Source organism: Chlorocebus sabaeus, chromosome X (genome assembly GCF_047675955.1).
Source record: "Chlorocebus sabaeus isolate Y175 chromosome X, mChlSab1.0.hap1, whole genome shotgun sequence".
Taxonomy (NCBI): domain Eukaryota; kingdom Metazoa; phylum Chordata; class Mammalia; order Primates; family Cercopithecidae; genus Chlorocebus; species Chlorocebus sabaeus.
In genome coordinates, this window is record NC_132933.1 from 139,233,672 (window position 1) to 139,253,847 (window position 20,176).

Sequence of the window (20,176 nt, forward strand, 5' to 3'; positions counted from 1 at the left end):
TTAAAGATGAAATGAAATGAGGAAGACCATGCAGATTTTTTTTTTTTTTTTTTTTTTTTTTTTGAGGCAGAGTTTCGCTCTTGTCGCCCAGGCTGGAGTGCAATGGTGCGATCTCAGCTCACCGCAACCTCTGCCTCCTGTGTTCAAGCGATTCTCCTGCCTCAGCCTCCCGAGTAGCTAGGGTTACAGACACCCACCATCATGCCCAGCTAATTTTTGTATTTTTAGTAGAGACGGGGTTTCAGCATGTTGGCCAGGCTGGTCTTGATCTCCTGACCCCAGGCGATCCGCCTGCCTCAGCCTCCCAAAATGCTGGAATTACAAGCATGAGCCACTGTGCCCGGCCAGACCATGCAGATTTTTATATTTTGGAGAGTAAGAAAATTTCCATTTCAAGTACTTTTATTTGTCTGAACATTTAGTTTACCAAATTCCAATATAAATAAAAACTACACACATATACACAAACCCCCAAAGCAAAACATAAACACTGACTTGAACTAATCAAATTTGGTTTTTATGTGCTGTGCTCTTTCGTAACCACTGAATAGTTTTTCAGATCATTCCAAGTCATATGAAACCATACTTTGTGAAACTTTAAGTTTTAGATGACCTTGCAAGTTAAGAACTAAACATGTTGCATCACAAAAAGCAGCCCTGGGAAGACACGAGGAGAAAGTATATCAAAATAGATTTCACACTTGATGGCATTGAACCGACTCTTCCAAATTATTTGAAAATACGACCATATTTTACTTTTATGCATGTTTTGGAGAATTCTGTCAGGCAGGTAAAGTGTACATACAGTTAGGCCTTCAGAGCTCCAACAAAGGAAGAGAGTTAGGAGAAAAGAATTGGTGAAAAAGTGAAATGTGTAGGTTTGCAGAGACCGCCAAAGTAAACTTTTTAAAATTATAAAACAATGAACATTCTATGAGTTTTTTAAGGAAAAAAAATCAGCCATAATCACATAGAAGGCTTGTTGTATTCAAACAATTATGTAAAACTGGTTAAACACTGTTTGCAAAGGCCTCAAAGAGGTAATTTAGTCTTCAATTCATTTATTAGATAAATGCCTGCCTGTTTCTACATTCAAAGGCTAAGGTAATGGGCTTCCTCTGACAGACTAATGACCATTAATGTCCATCTCAAGGACACTTGTCCTTGAGAACATGAAGACTCCTGACATCAGAAACTAAACATCCTAGAGTTTATATATCCCCGAAAACCTGTTCACAGGGAAAACAAACAAACAAAAACAAAAACAACAACAAAAAAAACCAACTCCTTCAACTAAGCAAGAGGGTTCCAAACAAAATTCTGTGGGATGAGTTCCAGGGTGACTTTTGTGGTTGAAGGGAGACCTGTAAATGGGAAAAGAGAGGGGAAAAGAATGAAGATCTAGTCACCCAGTGTTAGAGTCTAAACACATTCTTCATTTCATCCCCAACTTCCAGGAATACATTTCTCAGAAGTCGATATTGAGCCAGTCTCAGTGAGTCTGGAGGAAGAAAATCCGGGATCTGTCTGAATTGGTACTATTTATGGTTGTGTCACTTGGGCATGTCACCACACCTCTGTGGACCTGTTTCCTCATTCATGAAGTGCCTGGAATAACACTCTTGTCTTAGAGCTGTACAAAGGATCAAATGAGAGCCTGTTTCTGAGTAGTTCTCAACTCTGACTGCATCTTAAAATAACTTGAGGAATGAAAACAGAAATGTTGATGCCTGAGTCCCATCTCGTAGGTTCCAACTGAATTGTTCTAGGGTGGGGTCTCAGCACCAGTGGGTTTTCAAAGCTTCCCAGATGACACTAATATGCAGCCACTGCTGAGAGCCACAGGCCTACTGCTAAAGCAGCTCTTCTCAAACTATCCCATCCTGGAAGATTACCTGGGGATCCTGCCAAAATGCAGATTCGGATTCAATGGTGTGAGGCCTGGGATGCATTTCCCACAGGCTCCCAGTTTATGCTGGGCTGTTCTCACCCACACTCTGTCTACAGTAAGGTATTAAATGGCCACAAGGCACAATACGAATAGTCATCCACTCCCTCTCCCCAAACTGTAACTTTTAGGGATGGTGGTGTCAGCTTCAGGAACGACTTTCTTTCCTCCTTCTTCTGTTTTAGAGAGTAGTGTGTACAAGATTTTTAAAAGCACAAAAGGGTTGTACAAATAAAAGGTATCAATCACTCAGGTTATCTGTTAAGAGAACACTCATTTACAGTTAAAAGCACACCCACTTGCTGTGGTACCACTGCTCCCCACATTCGTTACAAATTACGTAAGTCATCATTTGTTCATCTGGGTTTGAATTCCGCACCCAGCTGGGAAGGAAAAGTGTTCCTCTGTCAATTACAGTGACTTTGCAATTGTATTTCTCACAGCGTCTGCATTTTATTTTATTTGTCTGTGTGCCATCAATTACTTGGGGAAGGTAATGTTCCTGGATACAAGATTCTGTGTAGGAGGCTCTCAACTGCTTCAGTTCCTTGTTTGCCATCTCCATGACAGTCATTTCAGCAAATTCTCGTGGAGACATGGTACCAGAGAGCAAGTTTTGTTGTAAGTGAGAATTTTTGGGGTTCTTCAAATTGGCAACTTTGCTTCTGATGCAAGTTTTATATTTTTTGATATTCTTTGAATAAAGGGTAAAAACATGCTCTTCAATTTCTCTTGCAAAGTTTTGCCACAAATCAGCTTTGGGTTGATCTGCGGAAGAACTAGTTAAAGCTGCGTAAAGAAGCTCTATGCATTTAGTTCTCATGGGTGTTGTGGGATCCAGCAACTCACTCAATCTCTTACCAGTGGATTCAGGGCCACTATCCCCAAAATGCTCTTTCTTAGGTTTCAATTGAATGGCTCTATTTTCAGGCACAATCATTTCACTGAGTTTTGCAACATCTTGGGAAGATAGAGAATTCGAGCTGCAGATGCCCAGTGTCTCATCCTGACTTGGGTCATGAGAAGGTCCTGAATTTTCTTCATTACCCCTCACAGGAAATAATTTAGGGCTGTTCCTCGCTTTGGAGTGAGTCTCTTTATAAACAGCTTTCCACTTTGATAGCAAGCACTTGGCTTTGTTTTTCAAAGCCACAGAGGGGCAGTTTTTGAGGACTCTGTACACAGTTCTCACCACATCTGTCTCCTGGAGATGTTCCTTAGTCACATAAATTGTTTCTAGCTCAGTAAGGTGGTTGCCAAGATCCTCAAAATTCCTTTTGGACATCAGTTGCTCAATAAGGGAGGCTCTGGCAGCTATCTGGTTCTTGTCAGACATCTTTACAGCTGCAAAGAAAAAAGAGGTTTCCGTTTTCTTAAGTTTGCCTTTGCTAGTCGCAGCTTCTGGATACGAAAATAGCAGTTTCTGTCAGTAACCTAGGCAATGTTTTCTGAAGGAGTCATGTAATACAAATGTATGTGACATACTAGAAAATGGAGTCTTTAAGGTGGTATGGTTTACTCTCAAGAGTTTAATCCTACTAGTGAAAAACAAACAGTATTGCAGAGCCTCTACATAACATCTGCTTAAGAGGCTCGCCAGGGGATCTGCTATAGCTTTTCCATCTCCAATTTTACAAATCAATGATCTTTCTAGAGTAGTCAATCCATTTGGTTGGAATCCGGTGGTCATGCTGGAGATGAAATCATGCCAGTGTCAGCATCAATATGGCAATGCTGAACAGTGCTAGACAATTTTTCCCCAGAGTCAGCTATATAATTGAACTACTTGCTCATTTCATAATCTTTAAAGTGGTATTCTTCTGAATATAAAAGAGTAAGAAACAAGACAGAAAGGGTTTGCTAATGTCTCAAGCAATCTAAAGAAACCATGAGACAGCACAGGTTGAAAAGCAGCTAGAGCTACGTCTGTGGGTCCCAAAAGCCAACAGGCTACACTGTGCTGCCTCAGGAGTCTCCTGAACAAGGGAAAAGTTCAGACTCAATGATCCAGATGATTTATGACTTTAGACTAACTGGTTCCTATATTTTGGTTTTGTTAATTTTTTTAAAACTTTTAAGCATAAAAAGTTGCTCAATGATTATGTCTGTGTGAATCTCATCCTAGGCAGGCAAACGTTTACTTTATCTAAGCAGTCTACCTTTTCCCCTCCACATAATGTACATAATCTTGTCTATATAATACCCTTGGATCTATATTTATCTGTCTGGTCTAGATGTGAACATAAGCATCTTGATGGCAGGGACTGTGTCTTTTCAAAAATCCATGGGCTCTGTTTTATAGCACTTGATATTAAATAATCACCACTGAACATACACAGGCTAAGAACACTGAAGTGTTTAGAGAGAGAATTCATGCAATCTTCCCAGACACCATCTGACAAGTGACATAAAACATAATGGCCTTTTAGTAATTCTACTTCCATAAATTTACTTTAAGGAAATGAGAGATGTGGAGACCGCATATGTAAGAATTTTTTTCTAAGGAGAAATTGGAAGGACCTCAAATGGTTAAATGGAGAATGGTTAAAAATATGGCACACTCCTTAGATACAATAATATAACCATTTAAAAATCATGTATTTAGATATTTAATGACACGGAAAAATGGTGCCTATAAAGTTAGGTGAAAAACAATCAAGATGTAAAACTATATAAAAGATTAAACAGTTATCATATGGGCTGGGCGTGGTGGCTCATGCCTGTAATCCCAGCACTTTGGGAGGCTAAGGCGGGCAGATCACGAGGTCAGGAGATCAAGACCATCCTGGCTAACATGGTGAAACCCCGTCTCTACTAAAAATACAAAAAATTAGCTGGGAGTGGTGGCAGGCACCTGTAGTCCTAGCTACTTGGGAGGTTGAAGCAGGAGAATGGCATGAACCTGGGAGGCGGAGTTTGCAGTGAGCCAAGATCATGCCACTGTACTCCAGCCTGGGCGACATAGCAAGACTCCGTCTAAAAAAATAAAATTAAATAAATAAATAAACCAGTTATCATGACCCAGCAGATCCAAGAGAAATGAAAACATATGTCCACGCAAAAACTTGTACACAAATGTTCATAGCAGTATTATTCACAATAGCCAAAAATGGGAAATAATCAAAATGTCCATCAACTGAGGAATGGATAAATAAAATGTGATTTATCCACACAACAGAATATTATTCTGCCATGAAAAGGAATGAAGTATTGATACAGGTTACAACATGGATGAACCTTGAAAACATTATGCTAAGTGGAAGAAGTCAGACAGAAAACACCACATATTGCATGATTTTATTTACATGAAATGTCCAAAACAGGCAAATCTATAGAGACAGAAAATAGATTAGTTGTTGACTAGGTAGGGTGGGGCAGAAGGGCAGCAGGGTGAAGAAGGAGGAGCAGCTGATAAAGTTCAGGGATTTTCTTGGGGAGTGGTGGCACAAATAAATCTTCTAAAAGTTGATTTATTTGTGGTGATGGGTTATACAACTGAGTATACTAAAAAACGCTGAATTATACACTTTAGGTGAATTGTATGATGTGTGAACTACATCTGAATAAAGGTGTTATTTAAAAATAGAATCTGATCCAAATTTTATTTAAGAATTACATGTGAAAAGACTGAAAAGAGTTACACAAAATTTTAAAGAGGGGCATTTTCTGAATGGCAAGATTTTAGGTAATTTTCACGTGTTCTTTTCCTCTTCTGTATTTTCTGTGATGAGCGTGTATTGTTTTCATAATCAGAAAAGTTATTGGTCTAATGTAATTTCATGATAAACTACATACATTTAAGATATACCTACTGAAAAATGGTATGAGCAATGAATCAATCACCTTCTACCTACTTTCCCTCTGGAATGAGAATGTACTTAACACTACTGAACTGTATACTTAAAAGGGCTTAAGACAGGCTGGCCGTGGTGGCTCACACCTGCAATCCCAGCACTTTGGGAGGCCAAGGCGAGTGGATCATGAGGTCAAGAGATCGAGTCCATCCTGGCCAACACAGTGAAACCTCATCTCTACTAAAAATACAAAAAGTTAGCTGGGTGTGGTGGTGCACGCCTGTAGTCCCAGCTACTTGGAAGGCTGCGGCAGGAGAATTGCTTGAACTCGGGAGGCGGAGGTTGCAGTAAGCTGAGATCGTGCACTGCACTCCAACCTGGCAACAGAGCAAGACTCTGTCAAAAAAAAAAGCGGGGGGGGGGGGGGGCTTAAGACAGTTAATTTTATGTTTTGTATATTTTATCACAATTAAAAATTTTTAAAGAAATATAAAGGTCAATAAAAGAACATATAAAATGAAGAGCAAAGTGCTTTTTGGTTGTTTATATATAAATACATTAACTTCTATAGATTTACTCATTTTGCCGGTAAGACAAATTACTGCTTTCACTCCACTGAAACCCCAAAGCTATAATTACAATTCCCTTTAAGAATCACCTTGAAACTCAGTCAGACCTTCAGTTGAGCAATTCTGAACTGAGTCAAATATTGCTTAACTTCCTTTTGGGCGCTGTAGGCCCATCTCTTCTTAACCATCTTTCTCAATGCCTAGCAAACCTCCATCCCTGATTTCTTCAATAGTAATGCATATAGAATGCAGGCACATTGAATGTTTCTTCTTTGTTAGGAAACTTTTCGACGAGTCGGGGAGGGCTCAAGTATATTGAACAGCTTGAAAGTTTATCACTGTGACACAACTGCGTGACTTCAAGATCTGAAGCAGACGATTCTGAGAGAAATGTTCACCAATAGCAGGTGTGAATACTTTTATTTTTCTGTGTTGTCTTGCCTGTTGTTCATTGAGAGTTTGATTCTTAGCAAGACCTTTTTTACTGTTTGCAGTCTTTAAAAGTGGAATTTTAAAAAGGCAAAAAAGAATTATCCTTTAAGTACTGGTTCACAATAATTAGGAAAATTACGTAAGATCCTGAATTGATGGCCCTTTGTGAAACTAACTTTAAAACAAAACAAACCTGACTGCCCCAGGTTTTCTACATTCCAGCTCCCTCTGGTGGTTAAAAATATAGGACTCAGAATCTTGGTTATCTAAAGGTACTTAACTCTTAATATTTGGGGATAAAGTTTGAGGGGAGATGCACCTGTTTGAGATGCAGTAATCGATTTCTGAGACAATTATGAATGCTTATCTGAATGCAAAGCCACAGGTGATATAGCCACTCTTGAGACGATATTCACATTTCAGAGGGAAAGTGGATAGAAGGTGATTGATTCATTGCTCTTACCATTTTTCAGTAGGTATATCTCAAATGTGTAGTTTATCATGAAATTATATTAGACGAATAACTTTTCTGATTATGAAAACAATGCATGCTTATCACAGAAACTACAGAAAAGAGTAAAAGAACGAATGAAAATTACTTAAAATCTTACCATTCAGAAAATGCCCCTCTTTAAAATTTTGGGTATTATCTTCAGTCTTTTCATATGTAATTCTTCTTTTTTTTTTTTTTTTTTTTGAGACTGAGTCTTGCTCTGTCGCCCAGGCTGGAGTGCAGTGGCACGATCTCGGCTCACTGCAAGCTCCACCTCCTGGGTTCACGCCATTCTCCTGCCTCAGCCTCCTGAGTAGCCGGGACTACAGGTGCCCGCCACCACGCCCAGCTAATTTTTTGTATTTTTAGTAGAGACAGGGTTTCGTCATGTGGGTCAGGCTGATCTCAAACTCCTGACCTCAGTTGATCCACCTGCCTTGGCCTCCCAAAGTGCCGGGATTACAGGCATGTGCCACCATGCCTGACCTGCGTACAAGTTTTTGCGTGGACATATGTTTTCATTATCTTGAATCTGCTGCTTTATATAACTCTGTTTAATCTTTTATATAGTTTTACATATTGATTTTTTTTTCACTTAGCTTTAGGACTATTTTTCCACATCATTAAATATTCTCTAAAAACATGATTTTTAAATGGCTATGTTATTGGATCATTCTAGGAGTTTGCGATAGTTTTGAACCATTCTCCTATTTGAGGGCCTTCCAGTTTCTCCTCTAAGTTTGAAGAAAATTCTTACATATGTGGTCTCCACATCTCTCATTTCCTTAAAGTGAATTCACAGAAGTAGAATTACTAGACCAGGCACAGTGGCTCACGCCTGTAATCCCAGCACTTTGGGAGGCCGAGACGGGTGGATCACAAGGTCAGGAGATCGAGACCATCCTGACTAACACGGTGAAACCCTGTCTCTACTAAAAATACACACACACACACACACACACACACACACACACACACACAAAAGGCCGGGCGTGGTGGCGGGTGCCTGTAGTCCCAGCTACTCGGGAGGCTGAGGCAGGAGAATGACGTGAACCCGGGAGGCAGAGCTTGCAGTGAGCCGAGATCGCGCCACTGCACTCCAGCCTGGGCAACAGAGCGAGACTCCACCTCAAAAAAAAAAAAAAAAAAAAAGAAAAGAGAAGTAGAATTACTAAAAGGTCATTATGTTTTATGTCACTTGTCAGATGGTGTCTGGGAAGATTGCAAGAATTCTCTCTGTAATCACTTCAGTGTTCTTAGCCTGTGCATGTTCAGTGGTGATTATTTAATATCAAGTGCTATAAAACAGAGCCCATGGATTTTTGAAAAGACACAGTCCCTGCCACCAAGATGCTTATGTCCAGCACGCTTTTCATCCTCCCAAACTGAAAACTCTGCACCCATTAAACAACTCCTCATTTTTCCCTCCTTCCAGTCCCTGGCAATCACCACTCGACCTTCTGTCTCTATGGATGAGACTACTCTAGGTACTTCATGTGAGTGGAATCACACAGTATTTCTCTTTTTGTGACTTGCTTATTTCACTTAGCATAATGTCCTCAAGGTTCATCCATGTTGTAGCGTGTGTCAGAACTTCCTTCCTTTTTAAGAATTAATAATATTCCATTGTCTATATATAACACATTTTGTTTATCCATTCAAATGTCGATGGATACTTGGGTTACTTCTAGCTTTTGGCTATTGTGAATAACACTGCTGTGAGCACTGGTATACCAATCTCTCTTTGAGACCCTGCTTTCAATTCTTCTGAGTATATACTCAAAAATGGAATTGCTGGATTATATGGTAATTCTAGTTTTAATTTTTTGAGGACCCACTATATTGTTTTCCATTCCCTTCCACATTTTTAATAGCATTTAAATCCAGTCAAACTTTCTAGTCCTCTGTGGGACCATCATGTGGATATAAAGGATTTATTGCCCTAGGAGGGTATAACGTGGAAGCCATTGAGATATAAAATTCTGACAATTGCTATAAAAAGACAAAGTAAGGCATATGTCCAGCTTAGTTCTACATAGTTCATACAATAAATATATATTAGGGATAGAGTATGTGCTAGATGCTGAGCCTAAACAGACAGTCTCTGCCTTGAAGGAGCTGATAGCCTAGTGGAAGGAATACTGACAAGAAACTGGCCAGTTACAACACATGTGGTATTTCAACATGGACAGACACTGGCTGCTAGAGGAAACACACACAGGGTGGTACCAAACCCTATCTGGGCTCTCCATCATCTGGACAGCTACAATTTGCTTCTTCACTGCCTTCACTCTACTTCTGGCACTCACAAGGCCCAACTGTGAGTCTGGCACTTTGTTAGAGGGATCATCCTCTAGTACAGATCTCAGCAAGATATTCCCTCATTTTCCTGCTTAAAGCCCTTCAGAGGTTTCCCCTTGCTTTCATGATGGAGCCAAAGCTTCTTGGCCAGTGGCAAAAAGAGCCGTAGCAGGCCTCCCTCTTGACTACTCTCAACCACTGATGGGCACAGCTCTGTGCCTTTGCTCAAGCAGCATCCTGAGCCTGGCTGATCTCCCACCATTAGTGGTTCTCAACTCTGACTGCACATTAGAATCATCTGGGGGAAATTAAACAACAAAAAACAAAAACAAACAATGGCAGGGCCTCACTCCAGATAGGATGAATTAGGATCTCTGAGGGTAGGGCCTGCATATTGGCTCAGCTCTCCAGGGTGACTCTGATTTAAACCACACACAGGCATACAACCCTCCTCCACACCCCAGCAGGACCTCCCAGTTAGGCTGCCATCAGCCCCCAGGACAGCTCTGGTTCTGCTCCTGGACTGAATGCAGACAACTCTGACTTTGGCTTTTTCTAGATGAGTCTCATTCAGTCAGAAAAGATCTGAAACACCTACTGTGAACAATGCAGCTGACAACCTTCTCCACAAATTACACATGACAACTGTAATATTTTAAATGTCATAATGTACACAATTCCTGATACTCACCCCCTCACTTACCTCTTCACAGTGGAAGGCAACATATATTTATTGAGCAACTCTCTGGGACATACACTCTCCTGTCATCTCAATCCTCACAATATTCCTGAAATACAGATAATGGCTTATTTTCATCTTACAGGTGAGGAAACCTGCTAAAAACAGTAAATAATTTGCATGTTTTTTTTTCATGGTGTTCATCACATTTAAAAAACGTTTTTACTGCCTTCCCCACAAGACCATAAGATCCACATGTTTTATTCACCTATACACACTTAGCAAACACCCCGCCAGTGCTTACTATTACTTAACACATTTTTGTTGTTATTAAATGAGTGATGAGCATCCAGGATGCTCTCTCTCTTCTCTGCTTGTGAGCTTCATTTCTTTTCACTACACACCAGCTTGCTTGTACTCATTGCACCTAAGCCCAGTGCCCCTCGGCTTCTTCCGTAGGAGACCAAGTCCATCTCGATTCTAGTTCAAAAAAATAATTCAAAAAATTCTAGTTCAAATAAATCTTGTTAAAAACAAAACAAAACAACAACAACGAGAACCATGGTGCCCACTGTGGGCTAATCAAGTGGGTTTGAGGGGTCAAAACATTTGCATAAAGAAGGTCAAGCAGGTCCAGTTCCTAGAAGTGAGGGGTGCTGAGCAAGTTGGATAAGCTTCCTGACCATTCTGTGCCTCAATTTCCTCATCTACAAAATGGGAGAAATCCAACATCCTACGATTAATGAGAATTAAATGAAAGTCTTGATAAAGTGCTTTGAACTATGGCTGTCATACAGTAAGTGTGAATAATAGGATGTGGGTCTACAATTAAAAGGCTTAAAAATATCTACCAAACCAGGCATTGTTCTAGAGCAGGGGGTCAGTACACTTTTTCTGATAAAGATCAGAAGGTACGTATTTTAGGCTTTGTAGGCCATACAATCTCTATGGACTACTCAACTCTGCTGCTTTTGCAGCAGCAACAGCAGATACAGAAAATAACATAAATGGATAGGCATGATCTTGTTCTGTAACACTTGTTTACAAAAACAGGCAGGCTGGATTTGGCTGCAGGTCATAATTTGTTGACCCTTTTCTAGAGCAGGGCTGTGCAACATAAATATAACATGTAAACCACAAATATGATTTAAAATTTTCCAGTAGTCATGTTAAAAAATAAAAATTGAAATTATACATTTTATTTAATCCAGTGTATCCAGAATAGTCATTTCAACACGTGATTAATATAACCAAATTGAGATAGTTTACATTCTTTTTCATGCTAATTTTCCAAACTTCACTGTCTTACACTTATAGCACATCTCAATTCGGACAAGCCACATTTCAAGTGCTCAAGCCTTATGTAACTAATGGCTATCATTATTGGACACCACGGTTCTAGAACTGATGCTAATATGGATAATGCTTAGATGCATACCTATACCAAAAAGTTTATACAGTGCCAGGAAAAGTAGGCACGAAATATGGTATTGGATCCATATAAAAACTTATAAAGATTAGCTAATATTTTAGTAAGCAAGGTGCACACATCTGCACAAAAAATGGCCTAAACCCTGAGAAGAACGAGAGGAAAGTTCTGGAAACAATGTTTTCAGAAGTTGGTAAAAAGTCAATAATAACCTAGATCTGTTCAGATCTTTAGATCTCTTTAAAGCCTAAAGAGAAAGTGTAACTTTCTAGCCCTAACCCACTTACAGCTCCCCAGCTTCACAGAGAGCCCCGCCCTCTATGGAGAGAAATGATGCCAAATGTTGGCAGTGGTGTAGCGGTTACTGAACTGCCACTCAGTACTGCGCTAGGGCCCTTTCCCTTAATGGTGACCCCTAGTAAAGGTGCAGCGAGGGGAAGAGACCAGCCCAACAGCCCGGTCTAGTTCGAGTTCCGGTGGGTGGGGTCGAGCAACATGCAAAAACTGCCGCTAATCATCTTGGGACGACGGCCCGGCACCCAGCACATAAGCAGCGGCAGTCCCGAGGGTTCAGCCCACTCTGGCGACCTCGGGAGTCGGAGAGGAAGGGGCGGGGGTGCGAGCACCTTTGGACCTACGCCGCCCAGGGCGCACCGGAAAGCCGCCGCGAGCCGAGGTGGGCTTCCGCTGGGAACAAGGGCTCGCCTTTCTGCGGGACACAGGCCCTGGCAAACCTGAAGCATGACTCACTGAAAAGCGCAGGCGCAGTTCCGGAGCTTTCAGCCGCCCAGCGTCCACGGAGATCTTCCGGTCACCGGGACTGGGACAACTTCAAGGCTTAGCCAATCCAAGCCCACAGGCTGGCGCACGTGGTCCTGGGACCCAGCGCATGCGCACTAGGGAAATGGCGCCTGCGTAGAGCGAACGGCGGCGGCCGTGGGACTGGGCTCGCGCGGCTTCCTGGAGGAGGAGCTATGGCCCCGCCCCTGGCCCGAGAGAAAGAAACTGCACTTTCGTTTTTTAGCAGCAAAGGTTGTTGACGTACTTTACAACTTATCTTTTCTGCTTCTACTCAGGACAGTCAAGACAGTGCTCAGCTAGATGTTCACATAACCGTAGACATAAATGTGAATCTATTTAACGCAGTAATTAATTCAAAAAGTGTTTTTAGCATCCTAGCATGCAACAGTTGATATGAAAGTAGTAAATGTTAATTGAGTGGTCATGTGCATCCTGGACTTCTCATCTGTGCACATTCTCATTCTTTGCCTGCAAAGGGCCAGTAAAAGCACAGTGATGGTTGAACGAATGTGACAGCCTCCTATGCTGATGCCTTACTCCAAGGTAATTTGGGGAAAGGTTCAGGGAAGCAGATTATCCAATCCAATACTCTGGACTGGGTGCTGGCAGAAAGGAGGGCGATTGTATGATTAAGTATCATAGTAAATCTTACCTAAAAGGAGGGGAGACAAGACCAGTAACTCATTAACTGGGATAGGGGATGTTTGGTCATTTTTGTGGTTTGGACAATGTTTATGTTTTTTCAGCATTCCCACGTGATTACAAAGGAGTCTTGTTTTTGTCTTGATCCATCCGGTCAAAGAGTGGCCACGTCTGATGGTGTTCTGTGAAGTATTTATGTTCCACGGAGCACCAAGGCCCAGCTGTGACTGCCGGGTCAGCTCAGAGCTGTCAGGGGTTACTTTTATCTTGCTCTCTATTACAGGGCTAAAATGTTTGCTATTGTAAATTGTAATGCAATTTTCACTTAAGAATTATATAATACCTTGTCGAAGAAAAAATTATTTGGCTGGGCGTGGTGGCTCACGCCTGTAACCCCAGCACTTTGGGAGGCTGAGGCAGGCGGATCACAAGGTCAGGAGATCGAGACCATCCTGGCTAACACGGTGAAACCCCGTCTTTACTAAAAATACAAAAAATTAGCCGGGCGTGATGGCACGTGCCAGTAATCCCAGCTACTTGGGAGGCTGAGGCAGAGAATCGCTTGAACCCAGGAGGCGGAGGTTGCAGTGAGCTGAGATCGTGCCCTGCGCTCCAGCCTAGCGACAGAGCAAGACTTTGTCTAAAAAAAAAAAAAAAAAAAAAAAAAAGAAAATTATTTAATGACATGTCACTTGTTAAAGCATGGTAAGGAAGACTTTATTCAGGACCATTGAGGTAGACATAGGGACCACTGCAACAGGGTCTTGCAGTGGGGAAGAGAGATTGGGCTCAACTTCAAATGTGGCATGGAAAAGTGAGAATTTATAGCCAAGGAGCAAGGTAGGAAGGTCAGTGAATGGACCTCCCTGACCTTTGCTGTAGAAATTTCTGGCCGAGTTCATCTGGAATGAATCTAGGGCTGCCAATGGATTCTAAAGAGGTTGCTGAAAAGTTGGTTCCTTTGGGCAATTTAAAAATGGAATACTTATAAAAGTACTCACGTCTGTGATAATTTATCATGCATAGTTTTCAGGCCTTTGTTTTAAAATCATCTTTCAGCTGCTTCAATACTCTGGAATTCTCTTTGATAAATTTCCCTTAGTGCAGCGGAAACCTCTTTTCAATCCTTATTAAGTCTCTGAGTGGCAATATATTAACAGATATTCTGAGCTCATGCAGACAGCCCTTTCCTGCGAATTCCCAAGGAAGAGAGGCAAAATCCTTTATGGGCCTTCTCCAGAGGCTAATGTTACACATTGCTGAGGGAACAGTTACAGATGTTTTCCATGGAATGAGGTCAGAGAAACTGCCTCTTTCTGGGTTCTGAGGTGCCGGCCGGTGTTCATTTCCTGATAAAACACCAGGACCAGACACTGGGCTTAACTGGGGATGTTCTTATAAGTCACAGTACGGAAGGCATAGGATTAAAACAATGAACAGTTCCCTTGAAATCTCAGGAGTTACAGAATATTAGGAAATAGAACAAAAAGTCATACATTATAGAAACAGAAACCTTATGTTTAAGTTCTGCAACATATTTCTCAGACTTATGCAGGTGAAATGACAGAGAAGCAGCAAACATGGTATCTCCAGTGAACATCCCCAGAGGCTCCCAAAAGAGCTAGTTCCATGGGTCAGGCAGTGCCTGGCTGGTGGGCCACAGACTACTTAAACCAACCTAATACCTCTTTTGTTCTTTGGAGGCGCCCACTTTGGAGATCTTTTGGAGGACCCTCCCTTTGCTGGTAGCCTCTTCTTACCCATTCCATGGTTCAGATGCTGTACCCTCTGGTTGACTGCCGGCTCCTGCTTTTGGTAGCACATTCCACACAAACTTTTTCTGTCAGGTTACCTCACCTGCAGGCCTCTTGGTCAGGGTCCTTCCAAGACAGCCTAGGCCCAGCTGCTTGCTTGATGTGTACTTAGCCCATGGGAACAACCCAGTGGCTCTGCTCCCCACCCAGCCCTGGAAGCAGGGCTGTTCCCTCTGCAGCCCTTCTCGTCATCTTTACAGTCGGTCTTAGGTAGCTCTAGCTGGCTTCTCGCCTATTCATTGTTTTTTTTGTTTGTTTGTTTTTTTGTTTTTTTTGTTTTTTTGGAGCGTTAGACACCATTCTACAACAAGGGCACCTGTCCATCTCTCTGAGTGGTTCTGTCAAAGTCCCCCTCACTTGCCTTGGAGTGGGGTGGGAAGGAAGCTTCCAAAACTGTAACAACCCTCTTTCACTCTTGCCTTCTCCTGTACATAAGCTGAAGAGTGGCAAGGGGGCTCACCATTTAGTAAGCCCTGGGTAAATGGTCTAACATCTGTCATTAGAACCAGCAGACACTTAACATTGTGCTCACCTTTGGGGCCTTGGACAAAACTCTGAGTCAGGAAATATCCCATGTAACATCTTCTTGTACCTGTAGTAATCTCCAGATCAGTTCCATACGTCTTATTCTCCTTTTCTGTATCATTTGTCCATTTTGCTAATTTCTCTAGAAGGTATGTTATTCTACTATAGATTTATGGCAATATATTTAGTGGAGAAATGATGAAGGACCAGAAAGTCTGGCTTCAGTCACCTCTTGGTTGGTATGCTATGGCTATGTCCCCACCCAAATCTCATCTTGAATTGTAGTTCCTATAAGGCCTATGTGTTGTGGGAGGGACCTGGTGGGAGGTAACTGATTCATAGGAGCAGTTACCCCCATGCTGTTCTTGTGATAGTGAGTTCTCATTAGATCTGATGGTTTTATAAGGGGTGTTTCCCCTTTTGCTCTGTACTTCTCCTTGCTTTCACCATGTGAAGGAGGATATGTTTGCTTCCCTTTCCACCATGATTGTAAGTTTCCTGAGGCCTGCCCAACCCTGCAGAACTGTGAGTCAATTAAACCTATTTGCTTATTAAAATACCCCGTCTCAGGTATTTCTTCAAAGCCGTGTGAGAACATACTAATACACTAGTGCATATGATAAGAGGAAAATTCAGAGGCAGTGCAACAACATCTTTACTATTTTGTTACTAGGGATTCTTCAAAATTCTCTTTAATCAGAAAAATATAGAACAATTACAAAATGAAATGGAACAAGGGGACACCAACTCTACTCAAAGACCTCTGCCTGCCTACACAGTTGCTATTTCCACTGCTATGAAGAAATCTGAACTGAGGCCTGTCATCTGGGGTTTTGTTCTGCCAGAGTGGCTTGTGACCAGGAGTAGTATAGTCTGGAGGTGATCCTGACATGTGGACTGCCCCATGAAATGCCTCACTTCATTTTGGTTTTCGAGTCTTTGTTTAGAGAGAAGTTGTTTTGTAAGAGCAGTTCATCAGCATAGCGAGACATAAGCATTAAACATTGAAGCATTGGTCTGTGCTGCTTCCTTTATCTTTCATTCTTGCACCACATGGCCTCATGGCTCGTTCTCATGGACTGACACTGTACACACCACCCACAGCTGTCCTTTCATGATGTGACCTGGCATGCTGCCAGGAGGGCCTATTCATCAACAGTGACAATGTAAAGGAAAGCCATGTTCTCTTCTTAGTCTTCAGTGGGAGACACATTTGGCCAGAAGTATACCATTCTGATTTACAGTGCCTAAGAGAAGCGCTTTGCCATTTCAGCCTCATTTTCTCACAAAAACCTAATACATGGAGTCGCTGCACTGTTTGGCTCATATAATAATGTTTTTTTAAAAAAATTTATTCATTTATTTTTGAGGCAGAATCTCACTCTGTCACCCAGGCTGGAGTGCAGTGGCGTGATCTTGGCTCACCGCAACCTCCGCCTCCTGGGTTCAAGTGATTCTCCTGCCTCAGACTTTCGAGTAGCTGGGATTACAGGCATGTGCCACCACACCAGACTGATATTTTTGGTATTTTTAGTAGAGATGGGGTTTCACCATGTTGGCCAGGCTGGTCTGGAACCCCTGATCTCAAGTGATCCGCCTGCTTCGGCCTCCCAAAGTGCTGGGATTACAGGCATGAGCCACTGTGCCTGGCAATAATGTTTATATTAGTTGTTTTTCATTTCAAACCTTGAGTCAGACCCCACCTAGGTTTCTGGTTGCTGAAGAGAATGAAGGTGTCAACTCTTTTGTCATTATGAGAGTAGATCTATTACACTGGTATGTGGCCTGGGATAATTACATGTACTCAATCTCAGATTTGCATGATGGGGTTCACATGGTGGACTTTGGTGAGTTTGGACCACCCAGCTTCGGCACACCTTCCAAACAGCCAATCAGGTGCCTATTCTGCCCTAGCCAGGTGGCAGCTCGATGACCCCAGCTGGCCCGATTGCACATCCTCCCTGGAATGTGAATTTTAAGCAGAATGATGTGGAGTCTAAACATGGTGAGAGATCATTAAGTTAAGGGTGGTGTCCTTATGAGACCATTCCTCTAATGGCTCTTTTCCCATAGTCCTGCTTCTAGCCCAGCGGCCCATTTTCAAAGCTGGCTGGCTGGTCTCTCCCTCCACCTGTACACTCCTGCTATCCTTACTGTAACTTCCCTCTGCTGGGTCTGTTTTGGTGGCTTGCTAACAGTAAACACTAACTGACACAGCCTGTCTTAATATGGCAGTGTGATTTGAGGGACATCAGAAGAGAACCCCTGACCTTACCATGGAGCTGGAATTCCTTTCTTACTCATTCCTTTGGATGAAGACATTGGAAGCTGCTATTATAAAACAGCAACTATTACTTAGGAAAGGTTACACTTGAAGCTGTTTATTTGCTATGCCTGTGTTATATTGTAAGGATCGTCTCCCTTTAGTTGTCAGAGACCAGTGGAATGGGACATAGGATAAGTAAATGTTGATGGGGAGAATTGGGAGGGAATGAAAGGTCTGCAAGATTGGATTATTCGAGATCTTAAGGGTGACTGAACTGGAAGGTTCTGGGTACCCAGAAAGAAGCATGAGTTCAAAAAACACCAGGGAGGAGAAGAAATAGAGCAAAGAGGGAGTAGATCTTGGAAACAGCTCTGTAGTTTGCCTGGTCGCAGCCATAAGGGGGCACTGCTGGAACTGTGAGAGAAGATTCCAAAAAAGTGATGCAAGTGGAAAGTGTTTGACATTCAGCAGGAGAGCTGGGTGAGGATAGCCTGGACTCATCCTAGGAGGAAAAAGACTTTTAAAAGAAGTAACAGGGATAGAAAAGGGAGACGTAGAAACTTCCATAACTGTCCAGAAAGACTAATAGATGTGGGGCAGGTGAGAGTTCCAGGCTCTTGAGCAGCAGGAATATTTCCTCAAGCTTCAGCCCCTGGGCCCGTTGAACTTCTTCTCCAGATTCCGATGCCATTCACCTCCAGCAGCCTGAATGGCAGGCCAGGAAACACCCACAACAAAAGTCATCCATGGCTGGATTATACCTGAGTCTGTGTAGCTTCAGTCACAACCTACCTGGCGCTGAGAGCTGTATTCACTCTAGGTGTCCCGACTCATTCGGCACAATGTCAGACAGATGAGGTTCATCTTAAGGTGTAGGGGGAGTAATACTTTTACTTTTTGAAAGGAGTTCTTGTTGAAGTATGACACATATATAGAAAAGTCAGTGTCCAAATCATAAGTGTACTGCTTGTTAATTTTCACAGTGAACATGCCCATTCAAAAAGCACCATGAAGCAAAATTACCAGCCCCCCAGAAATTCTTTCCTTGTGTTCCCTTCCAGCATCCCGCCCCCACCATGGGTAAAAGCATAAACAGAATCCCAACTTTACCGCTATAGATTAATTTTGCCTGATTTTGAAACTTAAGTAAATGGAAGTGTACAGTATGTACTTTCTGACTTCTTTTGATCAATTACATATTTTTGAAATTCATCTGTGTTGCTGTGGGTAGCATTAAGCTTTTCATTCTCATGTCTTCATAGTCCTTTATTGAATGAATACACTACAGTGCATCCATTCTAGCAATGGATATTATGGATATTTGGCTTGTTCCATTGGGACTAATACACATAGTGCTACTATTCATTTCTATTTTGGTCATAAATGATGACCAAAAATTTTAACCATAAATTGACAATGCCAAGTCTCTTGTATGATTTGTGTACCTGAAAAAGGCAATTTCAAATGTGTTTTGAGCAACATTGTCATTAAAATAAATATATAGGCCGTCAAATAAATTATTGAGAAGGAAAGGGTAATTAGCTCTTACCTAATGACATTCAGTACTCTTAGTGCTATAGAAAGTGGCCACAGAGTGGGGGAAACCAAATCAAACAGACAAATAAGACAACATAGAAATGTAAAATAATTTATGTGACACTACCAAATTGATTAAAGGTATACACAAGATAATTATTTTGGTCAAAAACATGCATATGTAACCCCTCTATCTTATGCATATGCAACCTTTCTATCTTAAGCCCACTGAGGGGCAGCTGTTTCTGGCCCCAGGCAGACTCACCACCACACCATACTACTGCCTCCCAAGATGTAAGTCTATTTATAAATCATTTTACAGATTTTTTTCATGTGCATATTAATACTAGAATTTTTTATGAAGCTTAGATATGACATTTAAAAATGCCAGATTTCTGAAAAGGTCAACCTAGAACCCCATCCTCCACATACAAAAAGGCCCCTTATTTGTATGTACAAAAATTCCAAAGTTCATATTACCTTACCATTCCTTGACCAGACAGAATGATGTAGCTGCATCTACACAACTCCAGGACGACAGTTTGAATAGAGACAGAACACAGCTATTTGGTATCTGTAGTAACAGTCTGATGGAATTAAAGAGAAAAAAGGTTGAGTTCATTTACGTTGGTTTTTAAGGTGTTGACCCAGTCTAAGCCTTTTCGACATTTTTAGAGGGCCTCAGACTTGTCAAAGGAGTTTTTTTTAATCCCAATTAAAATCAATATACTGAGATAAATTCACCAACATTCAATAAAAGCCAGTTTTAAAAATAGAAACATGTCTAGCCACTACCTCTACCCTCTATTCCTTCTTGGGGAGAAACTATCGGTGCTTTGGACTGTCAGGCTGATAGCTTTCCACCTTCCATGAGAACTGCATTTACCCGAAATTATGCTAAATAGTCATTATCCAATTTATCCTGTCAGGTTTCCAAAACATGTTAA

At 41.7% G+C, this 20,176-nt stretch overlaps 1 protein-coding gene and 1 long non-coding RNA gene across 7 annotated transcripts in view; one reads left to right on the forward strand and one right to left on the reverse strand.

The window, feature by feature from the left end:
• Positions 1–384: 384 nt before the first annotated feature.
• TCEANC (transcription elongation factor A N-terminal and central domain containing) lies at positions 385–12,462 on the reverse strand. 3 transcript variants are annotated; one of them, XM_007991051.3, is made up of 3 exons: positions 12,396–12,462; positions 10,241–10,325; positions 385–3,292 (listed from the first exon to the last, which is right to left on the reverse strand). In XM_007991051.3, the coding sequence occupies exon 3, from the start codon at positions 3,282–3,284 to the stop codon at positions 2,232–2,234; it is 1,053 nt and encodes a 350-aa protein (XP_007989242.3). In that variant the 5' UTR covers positions 3,285–3,292; positions 10,241–10,325; positions 12,396–12,462; the 3' UTR covers positions 385–2,231. The 3 variants fall into 3 exon arrangements, with proteins under 3 accessions (XP_007989242.3, XP_007989241.3, XP_072869969.1); XM_007991050.3 differs by having other exon boundaries at positions 12,272–12,443; XM_073013868.1 differs by having other exon boundaries at positions 10,229–10,325; positions 12,272–12,443.
• LOC103231615 (uncharacterized) overlaps positions 12,145–20,176 on the forward strand; it is a 78,232-nt gene continuing 70,200 nt past the window's right edge. For all 4 annotated transcript variants that reach the window (XR_012092086.1, XR_012092085.1, XR_005236365.2 and 1 more), the window contains exon 1: positions 12,145–12,989. This is a non-coding gene — a long non-coding RNA (uncharacterized lncRNA). The remainder of the gene's footprint in view (positions 12,990–20,176) is intronic.

Coding starts and splice junctions, on each gene's coding strand:
- TCEANC (XM_007991051.3), bottom strand. CDS start 3,284: ATGTCTGACAAGAACCAGATAGCTGCCAGAGCCTCCCTTATTGAGCAA.